General features: G+C 37.8%; 2 protein-coding genes across 2 annotated transcripts; both read left to right on the top strand.

Annotated features, from left to right (window-relative positions):
* Positions 1-7739: 7739 nt before the first annotated feature.
* LOC9305609 (nascent polypeptide-associated complex subunit alpha, muscle-specific form) lies at positions 7740-10624 on the top strand. The gene is given in 6 exon segments (XM_021016820.1): positions 7740-7896; positions 8454-8726; positions 8896-9388; positions 9620-9802; positions 10349-10421; positions 10424-10624. Coding segments are annotated over 6 exon segments (1341 nt in total). The 3' UTR covers positions 10586-10624.
* A 163-nt stretch (positions 10625-10787) lies between these two features.
* LOC9305608 (membrane protein of ER body 1) lies at positions 10788-13419 on the top strand. The gene is made up of 7 exons (XM_002869491.2): positions 10788-11045; positions 11210-11599; positions 11678-12019; positions 12124-12237; positions 12313-12567; positions 12656-12717; positions 12789-13419. Exons 1-7 carry the CDS (start codon positions 10907-10909, stop codon positions 13233-13235), a joined length of 1749 nt encoding a protein of 582 aa, XP_002869537.1. The 5' UTR covers positions 10788-10906; the 3' UTR covers positions 13236-13419.
* The last annotated feature ends 921 nt before the right edge of the window (positions 13420-14340 follow it).

The raw sequence follows: 14340 nt of genomic DNA, 5'->3' as shown, positions 1-14340 counted from the left end.
AATAAATAATAAATAAAAAGTTTTTCTAACTTCTAACTAACTAAAACTTTGAAAAAAAAAAGCTTCTAACTAAAAGAAAATATTAAATGCCTGTAAAACCAAGACTCCATTTAGTTATATGCACGATGATCTTCGGTCATTTGATTAAAGAAAGACCCCATCTTTAGAAAAGTTTATATAATTAAGAAGTAAATGTGAAAATGCATGTCATATATCTTAATATATATAATTAAACATGGTTGATAACAAACCGAACACAACAAATTATTAATTAAAACCCGTTTTGTAAGACTTCTAGTGAAAATCCAAAATCCAAACCAAGCAATAACGAAAATAGAAGCCACATAATCCTAATCCCAGTCGTATAGGTATAAATTGTTTATGACTTGGTCTGTTAAATATAATAAACACAACTTCGTTCAAAAAAAAAAAACAACAACAAATTAAAGTTCAAAATATTATGTTAATTAATAGTCAACTCTAATATTCCCCAAGTCATAAAACAATGACAAAAATAAAAGTCGTGTTATAAACCACATGTTGGATGAACTCCATAACCGTGGACCTTATGCATATTCTAGAAGGCCCATGTCCATGTCCTAGAAGGCCCATGCCCATGTTCTTGAAGATTCTCCTTATGACGGCCTATATTGTACTTAGTGAGCTTTTGGGCTTTAGGGTTTACTAGCCCAATGGGGATTTGTCTCCCCTCATCATGTATATATATGTATCGAAATCTCATTCATTAATCAATAGAACAACACAGTTTACAACACGTTATCAGCACGACTTGCTCTTAACGAAAACCCTAAAACCGTAACCCTAAAAATCGCGGCACTATTCATCGCCGTACTGTTCATCGCCGACACTGTTCATCGCCGACACTGTTCATCGCGGCACTGTTCATCGCGGTACTGTTCATCGTGGCACTGTTCATCGCGGTACTGTTCATCGTGGTACTGTTTGCGGTTCGTTGCAGCAGCGTGAGTTACCGAGGTCTTTAGCTCCCGGTTCTAGTCCATACAACCCCATAAGGTGAAAGGTAACATCAAAACCCTAAAGCTAAAGAACCAACAATTGAACTTGAAAGTTAAGCAAAGAGAAACCCCTAAAACGAATGATGATTGATTAAGTGATTGCTTTGCTTGTATGATTTGATTGCTTGCTTGATCCGATTGCTTGTTTGCTTGATTGTTTGACTCGTTTAGGTTGCTAGAAAAAGTTGATTATCGCTTAAGCTAAACTCGCCTAAGTTGCTAGAGAAGTTTTAATTGTCTAAACCTAAAATCGCAAAACGAAAATACATAAGCTAATAACCGAAACTTTAAAGGTCTAAAAACCTAAAACCTAAAACGAATCTAATCCAAAAAATTCCATAAGTTTAAATCGGCTTGATTGAGATTGTTTAGGTTGTTAGATTGTTTGCTCCTTTGATTGATTACATGCTTAACACCCTAAAACTAAAATTGCATGAACCCTAGAAAACTTAGAAAAGATAATCCTAAAAGAAATCTCAAAACCCTAAAACCTAAAATCCTAATAGAAAGCATGAAAACCTAAATAAAATCCTAAATCCTATTGTACTCTAAATCCTAATTAAATTAGGAAATTCATAAATCCTATTCAAGATAGGAAAACTTTAAGAAATAGAAAATTTCCAAATCCTAATTAAAATAGGAAATCTTAAAATCTAAAATCATAAGTGAAATAGGAAAATTAATCCTAAAGTAAAGAGGAAAGTAAATCCTAAAAGGAAAAGGAAAAGTTAATCCTAATCAAAAGAGGAAATCTAATCATAAGCAAAAGAGGAAAGTCAAATCCCTAAGTAAATCGATTCATGGTTCGGTCTCAAATACCGCATGACACTAACGATTACATGATTTTGACTCAAAACTTTTCCTTGTAGATGTTGAATTACAACTTGTACTTTACTGCCCTAAATCTCTTAGGAGATAATTATTTTAAAATGGGCAATGGATACTAAGATTATCCTAAAGTCAAAAGGACTTGGTGAATGTATCTAATAAGGTAAGAATGCCAAGAGAGAAAGATAGATACAAGGCAATATTAGCCACCATCTTATTGAGAGTCTCATAATCCAGGACTATAAGTCCGTGGATGAGTCTATTGCTAGATGAAAAAAAAAATAAAAATAATGACTTACAGATAAAAACAGTGAGTTACGACCTCATAGATTAACCCCATTACCTAATGCCAATAAGGCCGCAGAGGATAAGAAAGAATCCAAAGAATATAACCACGTCTAAAGTGATAGACCACACGGTCGTGACCGTGGTGGATGGAAAGGACGTGGTTATAGCCACTATAACTCATCCGGCCGTGGGAACCACTTTAACCGTGGATGTAGACCCAATTCCGGCCGTGGTCGAGGGCGAGGACGATGTGGTATTTCCAAACCACAACACTCGACCAAATGAGTATACCATAGATATGGAATGGGAAACCATTGGGCTAAGATATGTAGGACTTCCAAACATCGTTGTGACCTCTATCAAGAGAGTGTAAAAGGGAAGAATCCTAAAGCCCATTTGGTATATAAAGATGGTGAACATGATCAAGATGATCTAATAGAGTATGAAACTTCTGATTGCATAAAAGAATCAAGTTGATAAATCTTACTTCGACATCAAAACCTCTATGTTTTTCTTTGCATTTTATGTGTTTATTGATTGTTATTTGCTTGAATTTATTTTATATTATTTTATGTTTAGAACATGATTCTTGTCCATATAAGAAATGGCCGAGGACAAGAACATAATTGTGGTGGATAGTGGAGCCACACAAAAGATAAGAGATATTTTCCTAAATCTCATAATGAAAAATGCCAATATTAGCACTTAGCGGGCATAGCAAACCTTATTGAGGGCTACGGCCAAGCCCATATTCTATTACCAAATGGCACGCATCTTGAACTAAGCGATGCCTTATATTCACCCAGCTCGAAGAGGAGCTTATTAAGTTTCAAAGATATAAGATTGAATGGTTTCCATATTGAAACAAAGGGTGAAGGGAACAAAGAGATCACCCAAGGACATAAGAAAGTCCTAGAGACTATACCCGCATTATCCACTGGTCACTACTATATTAAAATCGATATGATCGAAGCTAATATGGCAATGAACAAAGAGTTCATCGAGAAATTCACTTTATGGCATGACCGGCTTGGCCATCCGGGTCATAGTATGATGCGTAAGCTTATGATAAATTCAAAGGGGCACACCCTAAAAGAGAAAAGAGTTATCCCTAAGAATCTCACGTGTGAAGCATGTTCACAAGGGAAACTCATTATAAGGCCATCACCGGCTAAGGTAAATAAAGAGACCTTAAAATTTCTGGAAAAGATACAAGGAGATATATGTATGGTCCTCATTGATGCATCGACAAGATGGTCGCATGTTTGTCTCCTATCTACTAGAAACCAAGTGTTTGCTAGGTTATTGGCCCAGATAATAAGACTGCGAGCCCACTTTCCAGATTTTCCGCTTAAGACTATACGTCTAGACAATGCCGGTGAATTCACGTCCCAAGCGTTTAATGACTACTGTATGTCCATGGGGGTAAGTGTGGAACATCCCGTAGCACATGTACATACACAGAATGGATTAGCGGAATCCTTCATTAAACGAATTCAATTGATAGCTCGACCATTACTCATGAGGTCGAAGCTTCCAGTAGCCGCTTGGGGACACACTGTTTTACATGCATCAGAGCTTATACGCATAAGGCCATCTAGTGAACATAAATATTCACCATCCCAATTACTCATGGGTCATGAGCCAGACATATCCCATCTAAAGACTTTCGGGTGTGCCGTATATGTACCGATTGCTCCACCACATAGAACAAAGATGGGACCTCAAAGGAGGATGGGAATATATGTTGGATTTGATTCTCCCACCATTATTAAGTATCTAGAGCCAACTACGGGTGATCTATTTAAGGCTAGATACGCGGATTGTCATTTGAATGAATCCGAATTTCCTACTATAGGTGGAGAGACGAACAAGCTGGGTAAAGCAATAAAAGAAATATAATGGAATCAAACATCCTTAAACTGGCAAGATCCTCGGACTCTGGCATGAGAATCAGAGGTCCATAAGATTATACATTTGAAAAGCTAGCTAATCAATTGCCAGATTCCTTTGCTGACCCAAAGAAAGTTACAAAAACGTACATACCAGCTTGTAATGCACCAGTACGTATTGATATCCAAAAGGGAATCAATGAAATTGCTACCGAGTCTAACACACGAAAGAAACGTGGTAGACCAATAGGTTCCAAAGATAAAAATCCTCGAAAATCAAAGAAAGGTGCAATAGGAATCCGAGGTTACTAAGGAAACCATCCCAGACATGGAGATAAGGCCGGCCGGCTCTAAGGTACAGGTACCACATAATGTAGCTTGGGACGCCAAGCTGCAAAATATTAAAGGTCCTGACCATAATAAATCTCAAATCGATTATATCATGTCTGGAACATAATGGAACATATAAGAAATGTCGACATAAGATAATTTTGCATGCAAGGTAGCACTTGAATTTATGAATATAAATGAGGATCAGGAGCCCACGTCTATACTAGAGTGCACTCAAAGACTTGATTGATTAAATGGTACAAGACCATAAAACGTGGAGCTAAGAATCATTAAGAAAAGGAATGAGTTTGGTCCGACCTTAAGGACACCATTCGATGTAAAAACCAGTAGGACACAAATGGGTCTTTGTGAAGAAGATAAATGAGAATAATGAAATCGTGAGATATAAGGCACGGCTTATAGCACAAGGATTCTCACAAAGACCGGGGATAGATTATGAAGAAACATACTCCCCTGTGGTGGATGCTAAGACATTTAAATTTTGCTAAGTCTGGCTATATAAAGAAAAAGACTTGATTTGCGGCTAATGGATGTAATGCCTGCATATTTATATAAGTCCACTGGATGATATATATGAGATTACCAGAGGGTATTGAGCTCAAAGATAAAGATAAGAAAGGGTCTCGAGACCAATACTGCATAAGGCTGAACAAATCACTTTATGGACTGAAACAAAGTGGACGCATGTGGTACAATAGATTAAGCGAGTACCTAGTCAGAGAAGGTTATAAGAATGATCCCATTAGTCCATGTATCTTCATAAAGAAATTTGCAAACAAAGGGTTTGTAATAATAGCAGTATATGTGGATGATTTAAACATCCTTGAAACCTCTTGGGAAATCGCCCAAACAGTCAAATATCTAAAGAAAGAATTCGAGATGAAAGACCTAGGCAAGACAAAATTCTGTTTGGGATTGCAACTTGAGTACATGAATAATGGAATCCTTGTGCATCAAAAGGCATATACTGAAAAAGTACTCAAGAGATTCAATATGGACCAGGCCCACCCATTGAGCAGCCCAATGGTGGTGAGAAGCCTCGGATTGGATAGTGATCCATTCGGTCCAAAAAAAAGGATGAGGAAGAAGTTCTCGATCCTGAAGTGCCATACCTTAGTGCCATAGGAGCGTTAATGTACTTGGCTAGCCATACTAGACCAGACATATGTTTTGCCGTGAACCTCCTTTGCCTAAATTTAGTTCATGATCAACCCAAAGGCACTAGAAAGGTTTGAAGGAAGGTTTGGTTAAATTTTAAATTCTATTCTTCCTATGTTTGTTTATTTGGGTTTTATTCTATACTGATCTAACCAAAGAAGGTCTAGTTTGCTTTGGTTTAGTTTGTTTTGCTGATGCAGGTAAAATCAGATTATGGCATGGTCAATAGATAGGAACTACGTGTGGCTTGATCCCTTCCAAGGGTACGTAGGCAGCCTTCTTCAAGGCGCAGCTACTACAACATCAAAGACCATCATATGAGGAGACAACACAGCCTGTATCGCTCAGCTCAAGGACGGCTACATCAAGGGAGATCGGACGAAGCACATTCTAACAAAGTTCTTCTTCACGCATGACTTGCAAATGGATGGAGAAGTTCGAGTGGTACAAGTTCGATCCAGCGACAACTCAGCCGATCTCTTTACCAAGGCATTACCAACATCGACATTGAGGAAGCTCACGCATCAAATTGGAATGCGGAGACTTAAGGACTTGCAGGGATGACCAAAACAGGGGGAGTAATACGTGCTGTACTCTTTTTCCTTAACCATGGTTTTGTCCCAATGGGTTTTCCTGGTAAGGTTTTAATGAGGCAGCATCCCCAAGCGTATTACTGAGATCCTTTGGCATCTACACGGTTATGTCATCCAAGGGGGAGTGTTATAAACCACATGTTGGATGGACTCCATAACCGTGGACCTTATGCATATTCTAGAAGGCCCATGTCCATGTCCTAGAAGGCCCATGCCCATGTTCTTGAAGATTCTCCTTATGACGGCCTATATTGTACTTAGTGAGCTTTTGGGCTTTAGGGTTTACTAGCCCAATGGGGATTTGTCTCCCCTCATCATGTATATATATGTATCGAAATCTCATTCATTAATCAATAGAACAACACAGTTTACAACAATTAAAACAAAATTTCTAAAATTTATTTATCACTAGTTCACTACTAGTACAAGTCTACAACAACCACTAAAGCTACCCCAATAAAGACATTGCGATATAACAATAACTTAAAATGCCTGACTTTTGCATCCTTGAGACTTTTTAAATCAGCAATTGTCACCAGTTTCTCCACCGAACACAACCACGTGCTTCACATTACAGAGTCAACTAAACCGGCAATCACCGGTTTTCCAAAAAGTCTTTACCAATCGCCCCTTTAGACACGTGAAAAGTTTTTGCTTAAAAACATGATTTAAAACCGGTACTAGTGCTCAACGGCCAAGTCATTCTTTATGACTAGACTTAAAGTACGGGATAACCAAAACAACAACTTAAAATGCCTGACTTTTTAAAATTGCAATTGTTGGTCTTTTTGTTAATTACGTAAAATTAACAAAAAGACTAACAATTGCAATATTTAAATCTCAAATGAGAGACCTTTTCAATTTTTTTTTTTTGAGTTTTATACGTTGATAAATTTAATATATGCGTATATTTTTCTTATATATTTTTTAAAATAAATAAAAAGACATTTTTGTTTAATATGTGTCAAAATATGAGATCGATAAATTTGACACGTAGCACGATCCTATAAATTACTAACTTTGAAAATCATAACATACTTTCTATAATATATATATATATATATATATATATATATATATATATATATATATAATTAAAAATTCCTTCAAATAAATCAATTTCTATACTTCCTAATCTAGTTATGAAAAAGCTACGAAATATGTATCCTTTTTTTAATGATAAGAGGTTTACGAAATATATATCTTTCTTGCATTAGATCTTAGTTAGCTGATAGCTCCTTTTCGTGGTTCTTAATTGGAATTCACGGTGTATTGGCCCGCTCAAACTTATTCGAGACCTTGTGCTGATATATAAAAGCTGGCCTTTAAATACTATAGTTTTTAAAATAGTGAACATTTTGGACCATCAATCTTAAAGAAAATTGAAATTTTTTTTGAGGACCCTGTGCTTTTACTCCTCTGGCACACCCATAGAGCCGTCACTAATTTAAAAGAATACGACTATGAATCACGTTAGAGAACATGTGATCAGCAAAATATAAAAATGAGATAGTAAGCAGGTCGATCGTGGGCATATAAATAAGCGTCCTCTTGTTCTCTCTTTGTCATCATCAATTCATTACCATCTTCAAATGGCTCAAGTCACACCCAATCCCCATGAGGATGACGTTGATTCCACCCACAGTTCGAATTCTGCTGACAGTGACGACGATGTCAATCCCCCCTCGGTTGAAGGACTAACGGTCTTGGATGATTCCACCGAATCTCCGCCGCAAGAGCAAGACACAGGTAATTTCTAAGAAAATCATGCATTTGTAATAACCAAAAAATGATGTATTTGTTATTAAGCTTACCCAACGTTCGTATCGCATTTTGCATGCAGCATGGTAATAGAGCTAATATAGATATATATATATATATATATATATATATATATATATATATATATATATTTTACGTTGTGATTCCCTGTGGTAAAAGAGTTTCAATTTATTCCTGATTTAATTAGTAGCACTGTATATTTTAGAGTTACGTACGTTAGCATTTGATTCCTAATCTGTGCATTTATATATGTTCATGGAAACAGAAAATAAAAGCCTAAAGATAATTTACTGCGAGATCTGAGCTAGAATGTTAAGTAGATTATGCTTTTGAATATCAAACAAGATGTTGGATACATTTTCTAAAAAGTACTAGTAGTTTTTGGTGTCAGAGAGAATAGTTGGATGCATTTATCTATGATGAAGCAAGAAAACTATGAATAGCAAAATTCGTTTGACTTATCAGGATCAAGAAAGTGTTAAAAGACAAAACTTGTAAATTCTTATTTGTTGTATTGTACGCAGGAACCGAGAGAGAAGGCACCAACAATAATGAATCTCAAGTTATACATGAGGTGGCGAGAAGTCCTAATCATGCTTTGGATGAGATAAAGAAGCAACAGACTCATAATCTCTACTGTCCTAAATGTAAAAGTAACATCACCACAGATGCTGTACTCTTTGTAAAGAATCAAGAAACCGATTCGTACAAAACAGAGCCTTACGTACTTTGGGTTCCCCTCGTTATCCCGGCCATCAAGTTCCCTACCTTTGATCTCTCGTTGTCTTTTCTCGCAGGTAAAACAATTTACATATATATATATACTGCTTTTGTGTGTGTATATATGTCAATGATGAGGAAGACAGTTTTGTTTCTTCTTACTTATGTAGTTAACATTTCTTGAACTATATATGTTGAAGACACTTTGATTTCTTTAATGTTTGATTGATTGATTCTTTCTTACAGGACCATGGAAGAAACTAAAGACACTTGTCGCAAACTGTTTGCCAAGTCTCAATTCTCCACGTTTGCGGTTCCTATTGGTTGCGGTTCTACTATTGCTATCAGTCATTGTTCTGTGGTCCTCTCATCCCCCTTCGCCACCGCCACTGCCACCGCCTCCTTCTCCTTCGCCAGTGCCGGTGCCGCCACCGCCAGGACCACCTTCTCCTTCGCCATCGCCAGAGCCTCCTTCTCCTTCGCCAGTGCCGGTGCCGCCACCGCCAGGACCACCTTCTCCTTCGCCATCGCCAGAGCCTCCTTCTCCTTCCCCTATCATACATTTTCTGAGTATGAAGTACCTTTCCGTATTCTCGTTATTGTTCCTTGCCATTCTGACTCTCCCCTGGCCTTCCATTTCCCCTATCATCAATAACCTTATAGCAGCAATTAAAACATGTAGGGGAATTGTAATCCCTTTTCTTTCCTTTTCCTTTTGCCATAGCTTTACCAAAGAATTATAAACACTATATTTATATATAGTGTAATCCCGTTGGAATGATTACCAAAGAATTATAAACACTATATTTATATATAGGTATCACTTTTTGCCTCAATTCTTTGATTCTGTGTTGGAATGATGACTCCAAACTTTGTTTCCCATCTTGTTTTCTCATTTTAGATTCGCCTCTCAACCAAGAGAGTAATCCCGTTGTAGAACCGCCTCAGCCACCTGTTGTTATTGATGAAGCAACCCGCATCCGTATTTCAGTGCCAAATCCAAAGGAATTGTGGAAATATATCGTGGTTCAAGTTCAAAACCTCGTACCAAGAGAGCTAGACATCTTGAAGAGTATTGTTTACGGAGGTCTTATCGAGTCCATCACAAGCCTCGGTGTCGTATCCTCTGCTATCGCTTCCGGAGCTTCAACTCGTAAGTACACATAAACATGACATTCAATTTTTCCATACATCTCAATTCCAACTAATCTTATCTTTGCTTGCAGTCAACGTTATCTCTTTGGGGCTAGCCAGTTTATCTAGTGGCCTTTTTATCATCGTTCACAACGTAAGTCGTTCTGTTTCCTCTCTCTTTTTTTTTTTGCCTGCGAAAGGTTTTAAGACGTTAGTAAGTGTTAAATTAGTAAACAGAGCACAAACTCTGTTTTCCCTTGAGAAACCGAACCTCTACTCTGTTTTCTCATGTGTCTCTAAACACTTAGTGAGTAAAAAACCTTTTCATTCGATTCACACTTACAAAAGAGGATATATTTTGGCAGTTGCGTGGACTAATATCGAATCAACCACGATCTCAAAGTACTAACAGTGATCATATGACGAGTGTGGAAGTAGAAGATCCATACCAAACACTGCTGGGAAACAGAGGGAAGTTCAAGCTCCACTGCGTCGTTGTTGTGCTCTCCTTCTTCTTCTTCGGTGCGATCCCTCCTCTCTGTTACGCCTTCTCTTTCAAAATAAGCGACAAGGGACACTACAAAGCTGCGGTTGTTCTCGCTGTATCTTTGGTCTGCGTGATCTTACTCTCCTTTGCCAAAAAGCTTACGCCTTCCGAATGGGAAGAGTCAAGACCGTGGCTGAATACACCGGAATGGCGATTGGAGCGTCTGCTCTTTCTTTCATCGCCAGCCAAATCGCTAGTGATATCTTTGAAAAGTTAGGCTTTCATGAGCTTGCCTCTGAATACCGAAAAGGTTGATTTCAAGATTCTACAAGTTTGTTTCAGATAAACACCAAAGCTACCAAAAGAGTTGTTCTTTAGCTGTTTACTTTCTTTATATTCATTTAACAGAGTTCTCCTTTTGTACACGAACTTGTTTTGTTTATAGGTAAGCAAAAAAGTTCGATTTTTAATCAAGATTTATCAGTTTGTCTTCACTTCTTTCATTTAAAAAAACAAAGTCAAGTTAGTTGGGATTATATTATAGAACGTGGAACTCGTGAAATTAAAATATTCAGATAAAGTAGTAACCATAAATTGTGATAACATGGTTCTGCATCTCAACTTTGTTTGTCTCCGATGGAACCTACCACGAATCCAACTCCAACTCAAAGCTCCGCCGGCAACAGTGTCTGTACCGATGAATTGACCAACCTGCCTCCGGACTCGCCACTCCGCAGCGAGAAGGACGATGGCGTTGACTTCAGCCACGAACAAGGTCTGAAAATTATATGTACTTCTGATTAGTTACTTATATGTAGTTCATAAAATATATGATCTTATTCAATTTGATACTTACAAAAGAAAAAAAAAGTATATGAAGTAGTACTATTCCCATTTTTTTTTCGAATGCTCAAAATCGAAATTTTTACCCACCCATAGGATCGGAGTCAAATGAAACTATTGACACTGAGAATGGTTCAAGATCCATAGACAAGAACCAATACTCTGAAACTGAAGATGTAGCTAAAGCAAAAGATTTACAGACAGAACCTGATTCACTGGATGATGATGTGGAGACTGTGATCAAGAACCAACATAAGTATTACATATACTGTCCTTGTTGTGGTGAAGATATCACCAAAACAGTTAAGCTCGTGAAGATGTCAGATCCCCAACCCACAAAAGACCATGACACTGAGAATAGAGCTAATGACAGTGACATTGAGAATGGTTCAAGATCCATAGGCAAAAAAACAAAGGTTCCATCATGGTTTCTTGATTTTTGTCAGCCGCTGGTTTCTTCTGTTTATGGTCCTAACAAAGACCAAGGTACCTTTTCTTTTCCTCTCTTCTTTAGATATAGTTATGTGGCAGTTGTGATTGACTTTGGTTTCTTGGCAAATTCAGGCGAGAAAGGGGTTGATTCAAAGTTACCAGAAACTTCCGATGACCTTGATATCAATGGTGAAGAACCAAGCATTGATGTCAGTAATGAGAAAGGCGGACAGAGTTTTCCGAAGTGGTACCTCGATGTTTTTGCTTGGTCGTTCCTCTGTATTATTATTGCTCTTTCTGTCTTTTCGACTTCTCCACCGCCTTTCATTCAACCGCATGTGCATTTGCCTTCTATGCCTTCATTGCGGCTGCCTTCCGCTTCTATACTTTTGTTACTTCCCACGTTTGCGGTGTTGCTTCTCTTCATTATTTCAATGAGGTCCCGTTTCAGTCCAAGATATCACGACGAGAAAGGTAGTTGCCTTTCCCCCCTTCTTATGTCCTTGTCACTTCATTGATTAAAGGAAGCATTCTGCTCATTGGACACTTTGATTTGACGCTTTTCGGAACTATGCCAGGCGAAAATAGGGTCGACTCCAAGTCTACGGATACAACTAGTGAAGAACCAGCAAAAGCTCAACATCACGATGACCAAGCTGCAAATCCTGATCAAGATTTTGACAAGAAAACAGGTCTGTTCTGAATTCTGATTCTGAGATAAATCCCAATTAAGTTTGGTTCTTAACGGAGATTCTTAATTATGCAAGAAAACCAAAACAATCACCTAACTCCGATATATCCATCAACACTGGAGCAACCTTCCAAGAAAATTATCAATAAGGAAACTCAAGCAGAACCTGTATTGCCACCTAATGCTCAACCAGAGATCCCAAATAGTGTTGAACCACGCAAAGACGGTAATAAACTCGAAATCTTGAAAAGTATTGTGTATGGAGGTCTTACAGAATCCATCACAAGCCTATGCACCGTAACATCTGCGGCGGCGACTGGTGCTTCAACTCGTAAGTGGTGATCCCATTCTCTTTGAGGCATTTAATCGAAAAACTTTGAACGCCTAAAACATTACTAATGTTTTTGCTTGTAATTCAGTGAATGTTTTAGCCTTGGGAGTTGCCAATTTGTCAAGCGGTCTTCTTCTGACCGTTCACAGTGTAAGTGATCTTTCGCATCTGTAATGAAATGTAACCCTCAGAGTATTGAACAAAGAGTCCATCTTTTGCAGCTCCAAGAACTAATAAACGAGAAACCCAGAAGACAAACAAACACTGATGATTCTCCAGGAGACGTAGAAGGAGAAGAAGATCGATACGAGGAAATTCTCGGAAGAAGAGAGTATTCGAGACTTCACAGATTGATCGCAATCTCTTCTTTCGTCATCTTCGGCTTGATCCCACCTTTGGTATACGGCTTCTCGTTTCGAAGAAGATTGGAGAAGAGACAAGAGTACAAAGTTTTAGCTGTTTACGCAGTGTCTCTACTCTGCGTCCTCTTGCTTTCAGTTGCGAAAGCTTACGTCTCGAAGAAACGGGATTATGTCAAGACTCTGTTTCGGTACACGACGATGGCGACGACGGCGTCGGGATTCTCTCAATTTGTGGGATACTTGGTCAGTCAGTGGCTTGAGAAAAGCGGGCTTTATGATGATTCTCCAGAAACTCAACGAGTTTGAAACTTGTTCTTGTTTGAAACTTCACTTCCGGTCTTCTTTTCTTACTCTTTAGTCTTTTCGTGGCCCACAATTTGTTTTCCTTAAATGTGAAATAATTGTTTGATTTAGACCCCAAAAAAGAAAAGAATTTTTTTTTGATGTTTATGGAAAATTGGTATAGTAAAATATATCGTAGAGTTTGGTTTTGGATCATATATAACAAATTCTTCTTGTTACTGATAAATGAGTGTGACAACTTGTGAATCCCGACAACTTGTTTAGGTTAAGTTCACATTCATGACTCATCATATTGAGTGAGTCGATAATATAATTAAATTCAACCTACAGTCTTACACGATTCTAATATCTAGTGATTTTAATTAAAAATGATGATTTTAGTATTATAATATGGGCTTCCAACTCAAAACCAATTGGCAATGAGTGGAGTGGCCCATATCCCTTATATATTACTTAGGATCCCTTCCAACTTCCGATGTGGGACATTATGTCCTAATACGCCCCCTCGAGATGATGGCTCTTTGGCCATTAATCTCGGAATGTTCGGGCTTAGATCGACGGCATCAATTTTGGGCCTTGTCGATGATTGGACCATCTTTGGGTCGGATCGGGTTGGACATGTGTGGATCGGGCTCTGATACCATATTATAATATGGGCTTCCAACTCAAAACCAATTGACAATGAGTGGAGTGGCCCATATCCCTTATATATTACTTAGGATCCCTTCCAACTTCCAATGTGGGACATTATGTCCTAATACTTAGTTAGTTCGAACATAACATATGCATGTTCATAACGTGTTTTTGGGGTTATTATTATTTAAGCTTGTATTATTGATAGTAGTTAAGACTTTAGGAATCAGGCGATTTGGTCAAATATTTCGTCACCCAAGTATTTTTGTGACAACTTGTTTAGGCGTCACTATACGGAAATATTTAGGATTTCGTATTTCACGTGGCACATTTTTTTGTTTCCTTTCAATTTCTTGATAAACGTAGGAAAATGAATATATACTAATGGTGATGGTGACTGATCACAACCACATCATCGAGAAATTTCACGTTCAAACATAAAAGACGAGACTTCATCGACACAAACTTGTATGAA

The sequence above is a fragment of the Arabidopsis lyrata genome (assembly GCF_000004255.2).
Source record: "Arabidopsis lyrata subsp. lyrata unplaced genomic scaffold ARALYscaffold_7, whole genome shotgun sequence".
Taxonomy (NCBI): domain Eukaryota; kingdom Viridiplantae; phylum Streptophyta; class Magnoliopsida; order Brassicales; family Brassicaceae; genus Arabidopsis; species Arabidopsis lyrata.
Note: the sequence above shows the minus strand (reverse complement) of the source record. Positions and strands in the feature narration are given on the sequence as shown.